The following is a 19,648-nucleotide window of genomic DNA, read 5'->3' as shown; positions in this document are numbered from 1 at the left end:
GGCCATATTTTGCAGGTGGCTGCTATAGACAGATGGTTACTAAGGCAGGTTTGATTGCTATCCATTGCATTATCTGATGTCATGATGAGAGACTACACAGTACAACTTGTAAGGGAGGAGTTGCAGATGCTACATGTAAATTATAGATTGATGATTATGATTTTGTGATGCTCTTTCATCACATGTTTCCTAACTGACTGAACCCTATCACATCTGCTGGACACTTTTCCTTTCCACAGCAATGCCAACTATGCAGGGAGAACTCTCATTTGGAGACATCACGACATCTGGTTTCACAGTATATTGGCCTCCCTTCGGCAGTGAAGCATACAGACTGACCGTTGGTGGTGCGACCGTTGTTGTCCCGCGAACAGCAGATCCCGTACAATCGTACACCGTGACTGGTCTCTCGTCTGCCACCCAGGTCTCAGTCTCGTTGATGGATGGGGGAAGTGGCCAGATAACAACTCGTGAGCCATCATACGATTATGAAGCATTACTGTAAAAGTGGAAATTTTCACGGTGTGGTAATTTCTGCCTGTTTCATGCAATCAGATGCTAGGGGGAAAATCAAAGCATGCACATATTCTATTGCATGTCATATGTTCCCAATAGTTAATGTCCTGATTCCACTGAATTAAAAACACAAGAAATTCATCTTACCCGGCTAGAGCAAAAAATTGATTATGTGAAAACATCCACTTTTTCAGTAGCACGGATTAAACAGCTTCACATTCTGAATTTTGTAATGTAGACTTGCAAATAAGATGGAGGAACGTGATCAAAGAAGTATTTTCTGTTATGTAATAGAAATATATAGGAACGTACAGTGTAACATTGAAAATCAGTTTAGCATTGTCAATGCTGAGCAGTGGCAGCAAGGTTGATTTTTATCTTGTATCATGTACAATGTAATTCCAGCAACCCAGGCACTCATGTAGTACACATTATTGCTCTTCTTTCAATTTCACAAATATTGTTTATTCTGAGGTCAGGTGTTACACATCTAATGGAGATAGCCTAATTATTTGATATATTCATTTATTGAATTACTTTATACGCTGTTATTATCGCGAGGGTTTTATTTTCCCGAATTTCGCGAGCTTTGGGCTGATCGCGAAATTAAAGACACGCGAAAATATTACCCCGTCATACCTTGTTTACAAATTGGTGACAAAATGCATCCAACGCTGGCCGGACCAGAACGCGGCTGGTACACCGGCCAGTAACGTACGTACACATACTATCCTACTAGTACGCTACGGTGCGACTGATTCTGGAAGTGCAGTACGATGATAAACATGCATTAAAATGTGCAATCTCTGCGCGTCCTACGTGAACGAACGAACACCGGCTCGACGTGGTTGGGTGAGGCCTAGGGATGCATGTAAAACTTTCGCTAGCGCTAGCGCAGCTCTGAAACTCTGTAGTCTACATCTATTTGTTGCAACATTCGGTAGGTACTTATGAATGCCGTGTGTGAGTGTCTCACTGCAAGTTCCCGTAATTATTGTTTCATTTTATAAATCTTCTACTGTGTCTTTTCTATATCGTCATGTTTGGGAAGCCACAATGCAAATGGAAAAACATTTCAAGTATGTTGGCTAGTGTTTGAACATGTTCCTCTGGCTTGGCAGTAGACCCGACTACCACTAGTATCAATCGCTAATTTAACCACACGCGAAAATGCCACCGATACCGTGATTCACGAAATATCTGTACACGAAAATATTGGTGTATACAGTATTTGCTTTATTTTCTTGTCAGTATATTGTGGGCTGAGAACCAGAAGGATGTTATTGCAGTTTTAGGGGTAGTGAGTTATTGGTTTTTATACAATACCTATTTAGAATGTAGCTATCCGATTGGTCGATTGCCCATCACGTGACATTTAGTGAAAGGTTCTATTGCACGCTCTGGCTGTCTCAGCGCGCAATTTTGGTTCGATCAAAATGTTCTATTGCACACGCTCTGATGTCACAATAAACAAACATGTGCCGCACGCACTCAACAACTACAAGCGTGCTTACAAGCGCGTACTTTTGTCACTCATTTTTTGTAAACAACTTCGTTTCGCATACGTACGTACACGTTAACATGTACATACATTGTGACTGCGATTGTGAGGCTACTCATTCGTCTTTCACGGAAAATGGTTGCCATTTCTGTGCTAAATTCAAGAATCTGTGAGTACCAAATCCGTTGACGTTCGAGGTGTTGTATAAAACAAATAGTGTATGGTCTTTACTCGTGCACTGGAACGAGATTTCGCACTCGGTGAAAAGATGAGGCGCACTATTCAACTCGGTTTTGCCTCGTTGAATAGAGCGCCTCTATCTTTCACCGAGTGCGAAATCTCGTACCATTGCACTCGTGACCATTCACTATTACTATAATATCACGTTGTACAGCTTGATCTCCTCTACTTTATTGTATCTATTTTGCATTAAATTCATTTAAAGTAAAATGTTCAAAATCAGAGCCACAAGGGCACTATTTTGCCCCATATTTGGAACAATGCTTGTACATCAACTCATTTTTGATTAAGTATGCTTTCTACACACATGTATTTCATGAAAATTAATTGTTGTGTTTTAATATATGTGCTCAAATCTTAGAATGCGATAGCGCCTTTCTGCTTCTCAGCTGAACATATTTGCTCTGTAATGTTGTTGTTGTTGCTTGTTTGTTTTTTCAAAAGGACCAAACCCGCCCGGAGAGCCCACTGCCCTGCCTTCAGACACTAGCATTGACCTTACATGGACTGCATCCCCAGATGTGAATAGCTATGAGGTATGTTATGCCATGATATGATAACAAGCCACTAGATGCATTTTCTCGTATGTTTGAATCAATCCATTTCTTCTTTATGTTTTAATCAATTTATTTCTTTTAGAGTCATCAAGATGCAGTTTTATATGCACTGTAGAACCAAAAATGTTCATGACATAAAATTTTCATGCACCACCACTGGCATTTAATTCATGTGTATGTGTAGTGCATGCAGTAGTAGTAGTAATAATAATTGTAATAATAATGATGATGATGATGATGATAATGATAATAATAATGATAATAATAGTAGTAATAATCCTAATGATGATGATGATGATGATGATGACGATGATGATAATGATGATAGTAATGATAATTATAGTAGTAATATTGATGATAAATGGAATTCATAAGGCGCCAGATTTATCTAATTGTCAAATGCTCCAGATGCAGTTTGTGCAATATATGAGTTACATAGTGTAGACAAGAACTTTGGCATGCATTTTAATTTGAATATCTTGACTTCTTGTGAATTTTTTTTTTAATGTCATGCATGTAAAATTTCTGGTTTAACATTTTTCCAGTTGATCGAGAACAATACTTGATGCAAATTTCTGTAGTTATTTTACTTCTTCTTTTTTTTTTTGACGTTCATCATTTTGCTCCACAAAGGAGAGGATGTTAAAGTTTTCTACAAGTGTTCAACCTTGCCAAGCAGGAGTTGGGATATTTTTTGTGCATTGTGTATCGAATGAGTGCATTCATCTTTCGAGAGACACATGTGTAATGGGACTATATTCTGCTGTGCACAGGTGTGTTACACCCCTCAAGATGGCTCCGCCTCTCCGTCCCTGATAGTGGGCACATCGCACACCATCACTGACTTGAACCCAGAGACAACCTACCTCATCAGCATTTCGGCCTCAGGCTCAGGGAAGAGTGAAAAGCGGACCATTTCTGTCACCACAAGTAAGCCACCCAATATGCTCCAAAGAGAGAGAGGGACACAAAAGGAGAGGGAGATAGAGAGCTAGGAGAGGGAGGGAATTTTAAGTTTGATAGTTTGCAGTCTGAATGCACCTGTTTTGCTCACATGTCGCTTTTTTCCATTACCATGTTGTTACGATAAACCTATACCAAAGTAGAGAAAGTATTTGAGAGGTATGAGTCTGCCCATAAACTAGCAATTGTATATAATATCTTTGGCCATAGTCACTGGCATTGCCTTGTATGTTACCACTGTCTCTGCCAGAGTTGTTTGATGTTGTTGTTGTTGTTGTTGTTGTTGTTGTTGTTGTTGTTGTTGTTGTTGTTGTTGTTGTTGTTGTTGTTGTTGTTGTTGTTGTTGTTGTTGTTGTTGTTGTTGTTGTTGTTGTTGTTGTTGTTGTTGTTGTTGTTGTTGTTGTTGTGGTGGTGGTGGTGGTTGCTGTTGCTATTGTTGTTGGGGTTTTTTTGCCGAGGTAGTTAGTTGTGTCATGACTTGTGTTATTTCGATAAGTCTGCAAGTCCCACTGGTACAGCAATGAGGAGATCGATGGAGCTTTCAAACTATTTCCCTGTATTTCAATGTTTGTGATGGTCCCCCAGTCGTACATAGTAGGTCCTAGAGTTTGTCAGTCCTAATGAATTATTGTATGATACAAAATGGCGATATGGATCCTAATTAAATGACTGGTGGAGAGCAATCATGTGACCTGTCTTTCATTTTGCCTGAACGTGCCCAGTGGGCATAATTTTTTTTCCCAAGGGTTGTAATACAAAGCCAGCCCATGATATGCATTGAAGTTGATTTCGTGTTGAAAACAAGAAATCAACTCTATTTTTGTTGTACTCAATTGCTCACTGCTTCAAACCTTTGTCTTGTTCTCCTGTCTGTCCAAACTTGCAGCGGAAGACACGGCTATCCCAGTGGCCACCAACTTCAGGGTGACCAACACGCGGGCGTCCGACCGCGAGATTACCCTGGAGTGGAACCTACCTGCCTCTGACTCATTTGACCGCTTTCAGCTCTCGTACAATCCAACATCAGGGTCCCCGGCGTCTCCAGTCTTGATTCCCAAGGATGTGTCCAGCCTGGTCCTCAGCAATGTCCTGGCGGATGTCCCCTATGACTTTTCCCTCGTCAGCGTCAGGGGAGCAGAGAGCAGTTCAGCCTTAGACATCGCAGACGTTGAAATTGGCAAGTTACTCATTACATGTGCAATTTGTTATATTCCCTTCCTTCATCAGTCACTGTGCAGGTGTTCTGTGTATTTGTCACATGTCAAATATTGTTAGAATTATGTAATTGAGGTGTATCATATTTTTTGTAGTCAAATCTGTACACTAAAATTTGTATATGGATCAAATCTTAGCGGTCAAAAGAAATGTTCCCTGACAGGACACAGCTCACATGTACAATGATTTTATGTCATATTTATATGTGACCCGCTACAACAAAATAGTCCTAAAGTCGGGTGAGGCCGATTATTTGAAAATTGCATGACACAATTCCCTAATCTTTCTGCTTTAAATTGATGTATAACACATCTTCTAAAAATAATCGGCTGTGGAGATATCGATGTTTAAAATAGAGCATGTAGAGACGTCTGGGAAATCACTGTTTCGAGAAAAGCGCCCTAAAAGATCTCCTTGCGACGCAATCACGATCAAGGGACACGCAAGTCAGTATTCACCTCCGGACAATAGAAGGTAAGCCCTAGCAACCCCCGAAATGCTCATTCAAACACAGCGTCGGCGGTCTCCTCACCGACCAATCAGTGACCAGGATGCCAGGAGAAGCGCCTGGGCATAGCGCACCCTGCCAGCACGCACCAGTCGACTGGGCAGTGTGCGAGCTTCACACTTCGGTTAGCGGCAAGCAGCAAACTGACCAATGAGATCACTCTGGTCGTTGTTAGGGGCGGAGCTTATCTGTGGCGCTCAATCCAAATGTTCGAACCCGTTTCTGCTTCGTTGAAACGCCAAAAAACATGGCCCAGAAAAACGCTATTTTTTGGTTTTTCCTTTCATCATTTTGCTTCAAAATTTCGACAGATGATAGAAGACATGTCAGACTCTAATAATATGTCAAATTCAGAAAATCGTAAGTTTTGACCAATTTTGATGCTCTGACTTCAAACTTGATTTTAACGGCTTTGACCGTGCGCGACTTTAGGACCATTTTGTTGTAGCGGGTCACATATGGTAGAAAATAAATGTATAGGCTAATGTGAACATGCATCTCCTGATGATACATGTATCTGTTGGACTTGAGCATTAATAAATTCTGATAGTGATCAAAGGTCACAAGATCACCTAATTTTTCTCTATTTCAATATTGTAGTATCCAGTACTTGGTCAATGATAATGTTATGACTGACTTATATATCATTTACATATCTGGCTTTCCATAACAGCCATGTGGCTCTCTGGCTACTCAGTACAACAGATTTGTGTATGACACACACAGAGTCTTATGATTGTATGACACAAGCAGAATGTACTGTGTATACACACATACAGTGTACTACTTTATATACACACACAAAAGGAGTAATGAATAAAGTCAAACAGAACACATGCAGAGAAAGCATGGACCACAGTCAGGTCTGCCAGTCTATTTATTTATCCATGTATCATCATAAATGCTACATTTGGCGACGAGCATGGTCTCTTTTCTTGCATTAGAAACGTCAAGGACCCCTTACAGGCAGTTTGTTGGGATGTCAATCTACAGACTGTGTTATTTCAGCTAGTTTAATTAGGCTAGTGGACCTTGCTGAGCTGAGTCAACATGAGTGCAGCACAATGCGGTGTGTATCCAGTGCTACTGTCATGAGCTTACGGTGTAGCTGCAGTGAGTACCCCATCGCAATCGGTACCAGTGAACTGTATCCTGTTTTGTAGCTGTGTGCAGTGTATGCCCAGCTCGTGCTCAACATCATGACATCTGATCATCTCCAAGTCTTTATCCAGCTGAGTGTGTAGACGAATAAGACCACCATTATGAATTTGCCACCATTTGAACGCTTTGCTGTGCATGAGGACATTGCAACTGTTGGTGTCAGGTGGGAACGGTACGTGAAACGGCTTGAGACCTTCTTCACAGCGTTTGCAATCAGTGATGACGCCCAGAAGCGAGCGTTACTTCTGCATTATTCCGGTCCCGATGTTACAGACATTTTTGAGTCCCTTCCAGACACTGGCACAACATATGCTGCTGCAAAAGGGGCACTGGCCAAACACTTCGTCCCTTCATTAAACATCGAATACGAACGCTATCTATTTCGACAGTCTAAACAGCTCCATGATGAGACGGTAGATCAGTATCATCTGCGTCTGCAGAAAGCAGCAACCTCTTGTAACTTTTCTGACAAGGATGCCGAAATCAAGTCTCAAATTATATTGGGATGCTGCTCACAGACACTCCGGCGTTATGCATTACGTGAGGCTGTCACGCTAGAGAAACTTCTCCACACCGCCCGTACATATGAACAGGCAGACAAACATGCCTTGGCGATGGAGAATTCATCATCATCTGCGGAATTAGCAGCTAGTATCACGCCTTTGACAAAGCCAAATAAGATGCAGGGCCAGCGATTTGGCTATACCAGTCATCACAGGGACAAGCAGAAAACAAAATGCAGAAACTGTGGGGGACAGTATCCCCACCCCGATCATCGACCGTGCCCAGCGAGAGGGGTTACATGTCATGCATGCGGAAAATTGAATCATTTCCAGAAACATTGTTTAAGCAAGTCCAAGCAAACCCCACGTCATACTGCAGTGAAAGCAGTGAACATTCAATCACCCGATCCAGTACATGCCCAGCATAGTCAGCAGGGACAGACGGCTCAAACCCAGCATGGTACCAGTCGCAGCGCTACCAATTTGTCAGGTGTTGCTGATTACGACTATGCATTTCACGTCAAGTCGACTCCAGCCAGAAAACCTATGGTCCAGGTTGCTGTCAATGCTTGTCCAGTTTCTGTGCTGATCGATACTGGGGCGTCCGTCATGATGATGGGTCATGACACGTTTCGATCTCTCAGTCCACAGCCGCAGTTGGTAACGCCTCCAGTCCCAGTGTATGCATATGGTAGCACAGTTCCTCTTGATGTTATTGGAACTTTCACCGCAGCTGTCTCATATGGGTCGGCATCTGTAACGACACAAGTCTTTGTTGCAACGCACAGTGGCGATACACTCTTGGATTTTGCCACTGCCTCAGCACTCGGACTGATTCACATAGCGTACAACCTTCAGCCTGAGCAGACATTCGCTGATCGTTTCGTCGGCATCGGTAAGCTGTCATCATTTGAATGCAAGCTTCATGTAGATGATGCAGTCCCACCTGTTGCAGTGCCACATAGACGCATTCCCTTTCATATGCGCCAACAAGTCGAGAAGGAGCTTGATCGCCTAGTAGAATTGGACGTCATAGAGCGTGTGAATCATCAGCCCACTCCTTGGGTTTCGCCAATAACTGTTGTGCAAAAACCTCATCAGCCTGGTGCGATCCGCCTATGTGTTGATATGCGGAATGTGAATCGAGCCATCAAACGCGAACGCCATCTCACACCTACAATAGATGACGTCATAGTTGCCCTGAACGGTGCCGCTGTCTTCAGCAAGCTAGATCTCAACTCCGGTTATCATCAAATTCCGCTAGCGCAGGAATCCAGACAATACACAGTGTTCTCAACTCATGCAGGCCTATTCCAGTATAAGCGTCTTAATTTTGGCCTCACATCGGCAGCTGAGATCTTCCAGAATGCCATTCAGTCGACACTTCAAGACATCCCTGGAGTCGTCAACATCAGCGACGATATCCTGGTTTTCGGCAGTACACCACAGGAACATGATGAACGTCTTCGAGCGTGTCTCTCCCGTCTACGCGAAGCCAATTTGACTCTGAATCGTGACAAATGCAAGTTTCGTGTCTCGCAAGTCACGTACTTCGGTCATGTCTTCTCCGCCTCAGGTGTTGCCCCAGATCCAGAGAAGATTCGTGACATCAATGCTGTTACTCCGCCCACTAGTGTCTCCGAACTTCGCAGCTTCCTTGGTATGGTCAACTACTGCAGTCGCTTTGTCCGTGACTTGGCATCCGTATCAGCACCACTACGCGAACTTACAAAAGCTGATGTTCCGTGGGAGTGGTCTTCCTCTCATGTGCACGCCTTTGATGAAATCAAGCGACGCCTTGCAACATGCTGTGCCATGGCCTATTTTGATCGCAACAGCACAACCGAGGTCATCGTTGATGCAAGTCCTGTTGGACTTGGTGCAATCTTGGTGCAACAAAACAGACAAGGTATCAGGTCAGTTGTCGCCTTGGCAAGCAGAGCGCTATCCGCGGTAGAACAGCGCTACTCGCAAACTGAGAGGGAAGCTCTTGCAATCACATGGGCGATTACTCACTTCCACCTGTATTTGTACGGATCTCCCTTCACCGTCGTCACCGACCACAAACCGCTCATCTCGCTGTTCAACAACGCCAACTCCAAGCCCCCACTTCGGCTCGAAAGGTGGATTTTGAAATTGCAGGCTTACGACTACACAGTGAAATATCAGCCTGGGAAGTACAACCCAGCTGATTACATGTCTCGTCATCCGCAGCATCGTGTCGATGTGTCCACTGAGCAGAGCTTAGCTGAGGCGCATGTACAGTTCGTCGCGTCTCATGCCGTCCCCAAACATGTGTCGCGTGATGACATTGCGCATGCTACGCAGTCTGATGATGTCCTCCAGTCTGTCATCCGCGCTGTTGCAACCAACAACTGGAATGAACTCGCTAGCAACACTGACGCATCAGCGAGAGCAGAAGTCCAAAGCCTCTACAATGTTTGCGATGAGTTAACCACGTCGCAAGATCGCGATATTCTTCTCCGCGACCATCGCATAGTTATACCGCAGACGCTACGAAAGCGCATTGTCGACATTGCGCATGAAGGCCACCAGGGCGTCACAAAGACGAAAGCGCTTCTGAGGGAGAAAGTGTGGTTTCCATCCATTGACCGCATAGTTGAAGCCACCATTCGCGATTGTCTCGCATGTCAAGCCAATGTTGTCGAGCACGTCAAAGAACCGTTAACCATGAGCCCACTTCCTCGCAAACCTTGGTCCCAAGTTAGCGTCGATTTCGCGGATCTACCCAATGGCGAACACCTCTTGGTAGTCATGGATGACTACTCACGGTTTCCTGATGTCGAGATAGTCACGTCTACGTCAGCTTCCCAAGTCATCCCAAAGTTAGATCGCATATTTTCCACGTTCGGAGTACCTGAGATTGTTCGATCTGATAACGGACCACCATTCAATAGCAGCGAGTTTGCTCAATTCGCGAAGTACTTGGGGTTTGAGCATCGCAGAATTACCCCGCGCTGGCCACAAGCCAATGGAGAAGTGGAACGCTTCATGAGCTCACTGAAAAAGGTGTATCGCGCTGCCAACACCGAAGCAAAGTCATGGAAACAGGAGTTATACAAATTTCTCCGCAATTATCGTGCCACACCTCATTCCACGACAGGTTCTCCACCAGCGACTGTGCTGTTTGGCTGCCCAGTTCGCACGCGTCTTCCTCAGCCTGAGCTCGACCACCAGGACGACTCAGCAATTCGCAAACGTGACGAGAAAAAGAAAGAGGCGATGAAGAAGTATGCAGATCATCATGGTTCTGTACGTACGAAAGCAATCGCAGTCGGTGACAAAGTCCTAGTTCGTCGTGATGGACATGTTCCGAAACACATGTCACCATATATGCCGGTACCTTTCACAGTCGTGAGCAAACGCGGTTCGCAAATCACAGTCGAGCATGACTCACATCGCATCACCAGAAATATCTCGCGTTTGAAACGATTCACTGGCATGCCATCTCGCCACACACACGCGGATGATGACATGGACATCGATGGTCCAATGCAAGCTGAACCACCCACACAGCAAAATAATGTGCCACAAAGTCGCTACCCACAAAGGAACCGACAGCGACCTCGCTACTTGAGGGACTATGAAACTTAGAACACTTGAACATTTGAAAAGGTGTTATCATTGCATGTATATAAATTACTTGCATGATTTTGTCAGTTGACAACTTGCATTGTAAGAGTTCACTTTTATGGTCTTTTTCACAATGTGCCAGAGTGGCAAAGCTGATAGTTGTTCAAGATTCTGCGATAGTGAAATTGTTCTGACTATAGGGTACGTGTGAGGAAATTGCAACGTGTGAACAGTTGTTGGAAATATGGTATGATGCAACACACACGTATGTTTGTAAAGTGGTTCAAAATGAACAATGTTATGAGTTCGTTGGATGTGCTGTGCACTATGATGCAACACACACGTATGTTTGTAAAGTGGTTCAAAATGAACAATGTTATGAGTTTGTTGGATGTGCTGTGCACTAAACAAAATGTTAGGTAAGCTGGAACGATAGCATGAAGAAATTTATTTGATGATTGCCGAAAAGGATACTGTGTAATTATTTGACACCAAATGGCAACATACTTCAGGTGACAGTTTTGTTTGTATCTGATTGTTATGAATTGCACACAAGTGATACAAATACCCGGACATTTGAGGATAGACAAACGCTGCAAATACAAAGTTATATGTATTCAAGTCACAGAACTTCATTAGTATGTCATCCATTACCAAGTGTTGTATGAGTGAGCATATTATCGAAATTCCTTTTGAATTTATGATCTTTATAACACAGGCATATTAGATCATTGTTCAGACAATAGCTGATGTATGATAGAAAAAGTGGTATTGAAAGTGAAAAGCCAATAAGGGTGTAAACGTTATACATCTGGTTAATTCCTTGATATGATGTACATAGAACATTGTCGTGAATTTGTGAAGAGAAGACAGTTGATTGGTTATACTGGTTTCTTGTTGAAGTATATTTTGGTTCAGGATATATCAAATGTGAAAAGTCTCACATATGTTTACAAAAAAAAAAAAGTTCTAAGTTAGTTGGATTTTGATTGCAGTGGTTGTTTTACAAAAGGCCAGTAATACAGTTGTACCGAATGATCATAGTTCTCATCATAGTCACTTTAGATTTGCACCTTTAAACTCCAACATTCCGTAAGCATTGCATGCTATCATACCCATAGCTAATGGTACTACAGGACACATTATGAATCGTGATACTGAACGCATCACATAATTAGAATAATCAGCACATACTGGTTATGGTCCTATCCGAGGTAGGAAGGAATGTAGTATCCAGTACTTGGTCAATGATAATGTTATGACTGACTTATATATCATTTACATATCTGGCTTTCCATAACAGCCATGTGGCTCTCTGGCTACTCAGTACAACAGATTTGTGTATGACACACACAGAGTCTTATGATTGTATGACACAAGCAGAATGTACTGTGTATACACACATACAGTGTACTACTTTATATACACACACAAAAGGAGTAATGAATAAAGTCAAACAGAACACATGCAGAGAAAGCATGGACCACAGTCAGGTCTGCCAGTCTATTTATTTATCCATGTATCATCATAAATGCTACAAATATGTGGTAGCCATGTCTGTTTATGAATTCAGTATGTTTCCATGATAGCCACCAAAGGTAATGCACTAGCATCATCAGCCAGAGATGGTAGTGACCACTGTTGGTGTACATATATCATCACATTCGAATTGATGTTAATGACATTGTTCTTGAGGTAACAGGTGGCTTTCTCAATAAAAATGCTGTGCACAGATCAGACTCCCTGTTCGATTATGTATTCCACAGCTTATAGCGAAGGCTAGCTGGGGCTAGTGTATGCATGACATTTTGGTATCTTATTTAGTCGCTACATGACATTCAGCAGCATTTTTTTTTTACTACCTATTTATTGTACTTTCGCTTTATTGCTGTTCATATAAAAAACAAAACTTCCAGAATGAATACCTTTGCCCCTGTTTGAAGAAGTCAACATGTGCTTTATGAGCTATTCCAAGATAATCCAGTAGTTAATATACAAGTGTGCCATTTATATACCATGTACAACATAGATTTAACTCCTTTGTTTTAATCTTGCCTGTAAAATGTGTCATTTTTAACAATACTGACTATCTTATTTGAAAGTAACATATTATTCAGAGGGGTGAAGGTTCAGATGTGAGTTTCATCAACCTGGGGTAGCCTGTTGATATTGTCATTGCCCGGAAAGCAGTAGATGACAGGTTCAAGTCTCACTGGTTCCTTTTTTATGCCTCCGCCACGAAGTGGTGCCGGAGGCATTATGTTTTCGGGTTGTCCGTCCGTCCGTACATCCGTACGTCTGTACGTCCGTAAGTCCGTACGTCCGTCCGCTTTCGTTTACACGATAACTTGAGTAATATTGACTGGAATTTTACCAAACTTGGTCCAAGTATAAAGTATGATGGGGCAATTATTTGATTAGATTTTGGGTGAAATCGGCCGAAGGTCAAAGGTCAAAGGTCAAGGTCAAATCATGAAATTGATCTGTTTACATGATAACTCAAAACTGGAACGAGCAAATTTCACCAAACTTTGTCGGAGGATGATATATGATGGGGCAATTACTTGATTAGTTTCTTAGTGAAATCGGACAGAGGTCAAAGGTCAAAGATCAAGGTCAAATCCTAGAATTTATCTGTTTACATGATAACTCAAAACTGGATGAAGCAGCTTTCACCAAACTTGGTCCAAGGATGATGTATGATAGGGCAATTAGTTAAGTAGATTTTAGTGACATTGGCAAGAGGTCAAAGGTCAAAAGGTCATGGTCAAATGCTAAAAATGTTGCTATTTCTCCCATATCTATGCAGTGCCCAAAGGTATTTTCTTGAAACTTATTGTAGACACGTACTACTGCGTAGAGATTCTCCAGAGAGTTTCATGTCATAAGGTCAAAGGTCAAGAGGTCAAAGGTTAGGTGAAAATGTTGCAACATCACTTTTCTCGCAAATGGTTCAATGTATCTTCATGGAACTTGGTACATACGCGTACTGACTGGCAGGGATTATCTAGGGAATTTAGGGGTCATGGGTCAATAGTCAGGGGTCAAATGTCAAGGTCAACTCCTCAAAATTTTACTATTTCCCTCATATACTAGTAAATGCAATGCTTGCATTATTAGTTTAAAAACTTATTATATACATGCATTACCTAATGGAGATTCTCCGGGAAATTTGCAGCCAGAAGGTCAAAGGTCAAAGATTAAGGGTCAAAGGCCAGGTTTCAATGCCCCCCAAAAAATCTATTTTGTACTGTAATTACATTCTTTCTTCATACCTTGGAAATTACTCAATGCATAAACTTATAAAAGGATGTGCAGAAGTCAAGTAAAAATTCTCAATTCCCTAGATATGTGTACCTGCACTCTTAGACAATTTTAGCAAACCCAGTTCAAGGAAAGTGAACATTCAAGATATTTCTGACAAACCTGTCATTTCAATATTTTGCCAGTTATGTGAAACTGTTACACACATTGTGAAGACATTGTACTATACACCTATTGGGAGAATCATGCATTATGGAGGAGGCATCAGTCGCCATAGCGACATTTCTAGTTATTCCCTGACATGATTGTATATTTATAGATCAGCAGTTGCGATCTTGACAAATTTGATTTGTAGAAGGAGACAAATTGAAGAAACTCACTCCTGAACTGACCATCTTGTCAGATAGTCATAGACACAATGTCTTTGCACAAAATTTCACATACCTCTGTTCTCTCTCCATACCAACAGTGGTCGGTAGCATAGATGCTACTATTGGCGAAAGAACGTCAACGAGTTTGGAAGTTCTATGGGGTCAACCTCAGGGTACCGTTAATGGGTACACAGTGAATGTTGGAGGAACTGCAGTCATTTTGCCAGCAGACTCAAGGAGTAGAGTATTTGATAACCTGGATCCTGGAACGGAGTACACCGTCATAGTTCAGGCCAATGGAGCTGGAGTGGTTCCTTCTGAGGACACCGTAACGGCAAGGACTTGTGAGTGTGATTTGATTTTACATACCTGGGATGGGCCCAATTTCATAAAAGATGTGATAATGGCAACTCCTGCTGGAATGACAACTTCCAGTAGCAACAGCTAATCAGGAAGCTGGATTATTGTCATTACCATGCCACTTCTAACAAGAGTTGCTGTCAGAGCAACCTTTTTTAATGAAATGGGGCCCAGCTAGGCTGTCAAGTGCACCACTTGTATGCCACATTTTAAATTCTTGATTCATTCATGCGAAATGCCTCACATGGAAAAATATGAAGTATCACAAAGGAGCCTCGTTCTGAGTGTGTGAAGAGATTTCCAACCTCATGTTGAACTGAGATATATTGGATCTGACTTTGACAAAGTGGGGCTTAATTACAATTCAATTTTTGTTTTGTTTTTCACATGGAGAAACTGATTTGATTACTCATTAAATGGAACCAATCAGCTAGGCTAGTGACAGTCACACCTTCCTTTCACAGTGCCAGAGTTAAACCGTCATATCTCTTGAGAACTTGTCATGCAATTTCATTCATCTCACATTCAGAATGGTGGCCTCTAATTGGCTGATTAGTGAGGCAGGAACAACTGTTAAAGTGTACCAGTACCCTGAAAATCAGATTGTTGTACAGCTAGAATACACACACACACACACACACACACACACACACACACACACACACACAAAATCAGCCAAAATTCACCTGAGAAAGCACCTGAAAGTATTCATATTTCAATAAATCTGATCATATCATATCATACCATAGTTTAGCACTTGTTCTCCACTCTTTTAAGTCTACTCTGTAAGTGCCAGTACTGATGTGTACACGCTGTAGCTATTAAATGGATACTGCATTTTTACGAATAATATCGAGATTCCTTGTTGATTGGTTTGCTGATCGCGCACACACATATATAGTGCATATGATAGTGCATATCACTATCATTCAAGATGTATACATCATTTTGGAAAAAAAATATTGATAGCGATATCCTATGATTGAAAGAATCAGTTGATTGACCAGCCTAGTTCAAGTCATTTTTATTTTTGTATACATTCTAAAATTTACATTTAAACCCCAATAAATCAAGATTTGAGTGAAAAAAAAAAAAAACTTTTTGCAGAGGTTATGTCTGAAGTATATTCTACAAATGTAGCAAACATTATGCTCAGGGCATTGGTACAATTTAATTACTTTAAAAAAAAGTAATGATAATTAAAGAATTGCTTGGAAAGACATAACAAGTTTGTATACCTATCTTTATTTTGCCAGTGTATGCTACCGAAGCACTAGTCGCACAAGTTGTGGACCAGGGTCCAACTGGTGTACGCCTTTCCTTGGCACCGCCTTTTGAAGACCCGGCACAATATGATGGCTACAACATCCGGGTTTTCCTGTCAAACAACATCCGGGTTTTCCTGTCAAGCAACAGCCCAGTGCTGCAGACCATTCCTGTTCCCAAGACGGCCTGTCCCGAATTGTGGATTTATGGATTGTATCCCGACACGCAATACTCTATTGAAGTGGCATGGACTCTTGGAATGGAGACCAGTGAACCTACTGCAGTTACCGCAAGGACAGGTAAAAAGACGGAAAGGGGATGCCTGAAAGTATCATTCTTCATTTATTCAAATCTCTGTTTCATGGCTTGAAGGGGTGTGTGAGCCATCATCCCCCCCCCAAAAAAAAAGAAAGAAAAGAAAAGAAAATGGCTTTGATATTCAGCTTTTATATGAAATTTCAGCGTGTGTTGTGGATTATCATTGGGATATGTTGTGCTATTAGCCTGTCTGATTGAGGTGAGATTACAGATTGTGTCTATAAGCTTCCGAGAAGATGCAACATGGCAACATTTTGGATGAAGAAAATACTCACTATATCATTATGATGAGTGTAGATGATAGAACCTGAACTTGTTTGATGGTGTGAATGGTCGACCAGATTTATCACTGTTGTATTGCGTAGAACATTTCGTTTCTCCACATTGTAAACTGAAAAAAAAAAGAAGATAAAAGTTCTCCCGAAGGAACAAAAATAATGAAAATATTCATCAAATTTTCAATGTATTTGAAGCTTATATACTGACATGAACTGTTGTCTCAGTATACTTGTCTATGAGATACTCTTTTTGTGAAATTTTTATGTTTTTGCAAAGGCTTAGGTCTCGAGACTAAAACTAGAGAGCGTAAGACTTGTGGAATGCAATCTGTTCCATGTTTAAGTTTCTTTGCTGTAATAGAAAACATTAAACAATACCAACAAATCAGTGAAAGTTCTATGAAAGTGTAGCCAAAATATGAAAATTATGAAATTTCAAATTTTTCCACATATTTGCAGATTACAAACTCTTGATATTTGTCAAGTTTGCACACTGCAAATACTGTGAGTTAAAGCTGTTGCACATTTCCCATTCAGTAGCATAGAATACCTTCACTTTACTTTCTCCTTTTTATGTGAGCTCAACAAGAAGAAAATCCTTCAGCATTTGATGTTTAACCTGACATACCTTAGCAGCATTCCTGCATGCTTGCATGCATAATTTCATTGGGTACAAAATGCTTTTAGATGCACTCGTAATCAGTGAACATCATGTCCCCTTGTACAGTCGCTGCTGCGCCACTTCAGATAAGCGTGGAGAGATTGGAGACCGATTCTATGACAGTCACGTGGCAAGAAGGGTCGGGTTCCTTCTCCAACTACCTTGTCAGCTACAGCCCGAATGGCCCCACCCCAGTCCTCGTGGCTCGTGGTGAGCCCAGGACTGCTACCTTCACGGGGCTGCAGTCAGGCACGGAGTATACCATCATGGTACAACAGCAGGGCGAGACCTCCGACTCTGAACAAATTATGCAGTACACGAGTAAGTCTCAGACATTACCTTGATTTCACACTCTGTATTCATGCAAACTCTTTAAGAAAAGTTTATCATAGTTCACCAATTATTTTGCTCCACTTTTAAACAGCATTTTTAATTTCAGACCATGGCAATTCAGCATATTGCACATCTTGATTGATTCAGTCAGTAAGTAAACGAAGACAATGTCTGTGTTATTGGGTTGGTTGTTTAAATTTGCAGTGGGCAATAGTCTCTAGTATCAAAAAACATTGCATATATTTTGTTTTTTATGTCTCTTTTCTTTCATGTCTCCAAAGTTTGTTCTTGATAATATGATAATGTGGAAGTAATATACAGTGTATGAGCCCTTATTTATATCTCTGTATAACCTACAGAAAGAAGATCTGTTCAAGTAGAGTCTTGATCGGTACATTTGACAAAACTTTGTATCTCTATTGAGAATTCAAGAAGCACATTAATGTACCTTCAATCAAGGTCAAGATTGTATTGCAGTGGTAACTACATGCTTTTTGAATTCACCGTTATGTTTATATGCTGCTTTTGTGTATGCGGTATTGGGTGAAGCCCAAACTATTAATACATGATGTCAAGTACCAACTTCATATGAAAATGTCTGGGAGGAGGAGGGGAGATGACAAAATTGCAATACAGACTGACCTCTGACCTCTGTTACATGTATCTGGCCATGTGGCCCCTCTGAATAAGAGATTTGGCCAATGTGGGACAAACAGTATATCCAGAAAGCTGCTGACCCAGTGGTACCTACGCTACATATGTAGATTGGTAGCGTACACTGCAATGGTTGTGTAATCTATGCTAGCCTACTTGAAATTATAGTATGTTAATTCATGGCAATATATGTAAATTCAGATTGGTAGCGTACACTGCAAGGGTTGTATAATCTATGCTAAGGTACCTGAGATTGTAGTATGTTATTTTATGGAAATGGGTAAATTCATAACATATTTCTGCTGATGATATCATTAGGCAAAGTGCATAAAGTTTTGTAGAAGTTTTAATGGAGGTTATAATATCTTTTTGTTGTTGGTCATCTTCCCACTGCTTGAACACGCCCTGATGATAGAGAAGTTTGGGTAAGATAGATAGCCGGATAATCAAGGTCGGACTGAATCTGAAAGTCTAAGGGTTAAGGTTGATTTGTGGATGCGCTCATTTCTCACATGTACCATACCTTACCCTTCTCACCCTCTGTGTTTCCACCCAGAACCGCAGCCAGTTAACACTCTTGAGCTGACTGCCTTAAAGGACAGCCTTGACATCTCCTGGCAGTCGCCAAATGGTGGAAGTTTTGATGCCTATCGTGTGTGCCATTTTCCCCGTGGAGATAGGGTTTGTAGAGATGCTATCCTTTTCAAGTAGGGATCACTTTCTTGTCAGCAAAAGATTAGAAACATGAATGGAAAGCCAAAGAAGCAAGCTACCTCTTTAAAGGACAATTTCACCTTCATTAACATAAGGATTAAGAGAATGCAGCAATATTAGTAGAACACATCAGTGAAAGTTTGAGGAAAATTGGACAATCGATGCAAAAGTCATGAATTTTAAAAACTTTTGTGTTGGAACCACTGGATGAGGAGACTACTAAGGCTCGTGATGTCATATGAGTACAACAGTATATAGAAAATGTGAAGAAAATTCAACATATTTTCACTTTTTTAGCATAATAAAAGAGCACTTGACTTGCCTCTTTCTAAAGGCAATGGGAATAATATTACCCATAACATATGTCAGTAACGAGTCAAGGGAATGTGTACTTTTTTCAAAAGATGAAATTTTGTGAAATTCTCTTTATATTTTCCTTATATTGTTGTACGCATGTGACATCATACACTGCAGTAGTCTTCTCATCCAGCGGTGACTGCACAAAATCTTCAAAAATTCATAACTTTTGAACGGATTGTCCGATTTTCCTCAAACTTTCAATGATGTGTTTTACTAATATTGCTACATTCTCTCATTCCTTATGTTAATGAAGGTGAACTTGTCCTTTAACTATTACAATATCATTGTCAATACCCAATTAAGACAGCTGA

At 41.3% G+C, this 19,648-nt stretch overlaps 1 protein-coding gene across 1 annotated transcript in view; it reads left to right on the top strand.

Annotated features, from left to right (window-relative positions):
• Positions 1-19,648, top strand: part of LOC139708111 (uncharacterized) — a 162,910-nt gene that overhangs the window by 109,978 nt on the left and 33,284 nt on the right. The window contains exons 75-83 of the mRNA XM_071620089.1: positions 240-470; positions 2,702-2,793; positions 3,588-3,744; positions 4,664-4,958; positions 6,825-10,432; positions 14,492-14,737; positions 16,010-16,318; positions 17,343-17,597; positions 18,820-18,944. Of these exons, the coding sequence (XP_071476190.1) occupies positions 240-470; positions 2,702-2,793; positions 3,588-3,744; positions 4,664-4,958; positions 6,825-10,432; positions 14,492-14,737; positions 16,010-16,318; positions 17,343-17,597; positions 18,820-18,944 (5,318 nt within the window). The remainder of the gene's footprint in view (positions 1-239; positions 471-2,701; positions 2,794-3,587; positions 3,745-4,663; positions 4,959-6,824; positions 10,433-14,491; positions 14,738-16,009; positions 16,319-17,342; positions 17,598-18,819; positions 18,945-19,648) is intronic.

Source organism: Diadema antillarum, unplaced genomic scaffold (genome assembly GCF_040938485.1).
Source record: "Diadema antillarum isolate AM-2024a unplaced genomic scaffold, OU_Dant_1.0 seq00001302_RagTag, whole genome shotgun sequence".
In the NCBI taxonomy this organism is placed as follows: domain Eukaryota; kingdom Metazoa; phylum Echinodermata; class Echinoidea; order Diadematoida; family Diadematidae; genus Diadema; species Diadema antillarum.
The sequence above is the reverse complement of the archived record's forward strand: the minus strand, read 5'-3'. Positions and strand labels throughout refer to the sequence as shown.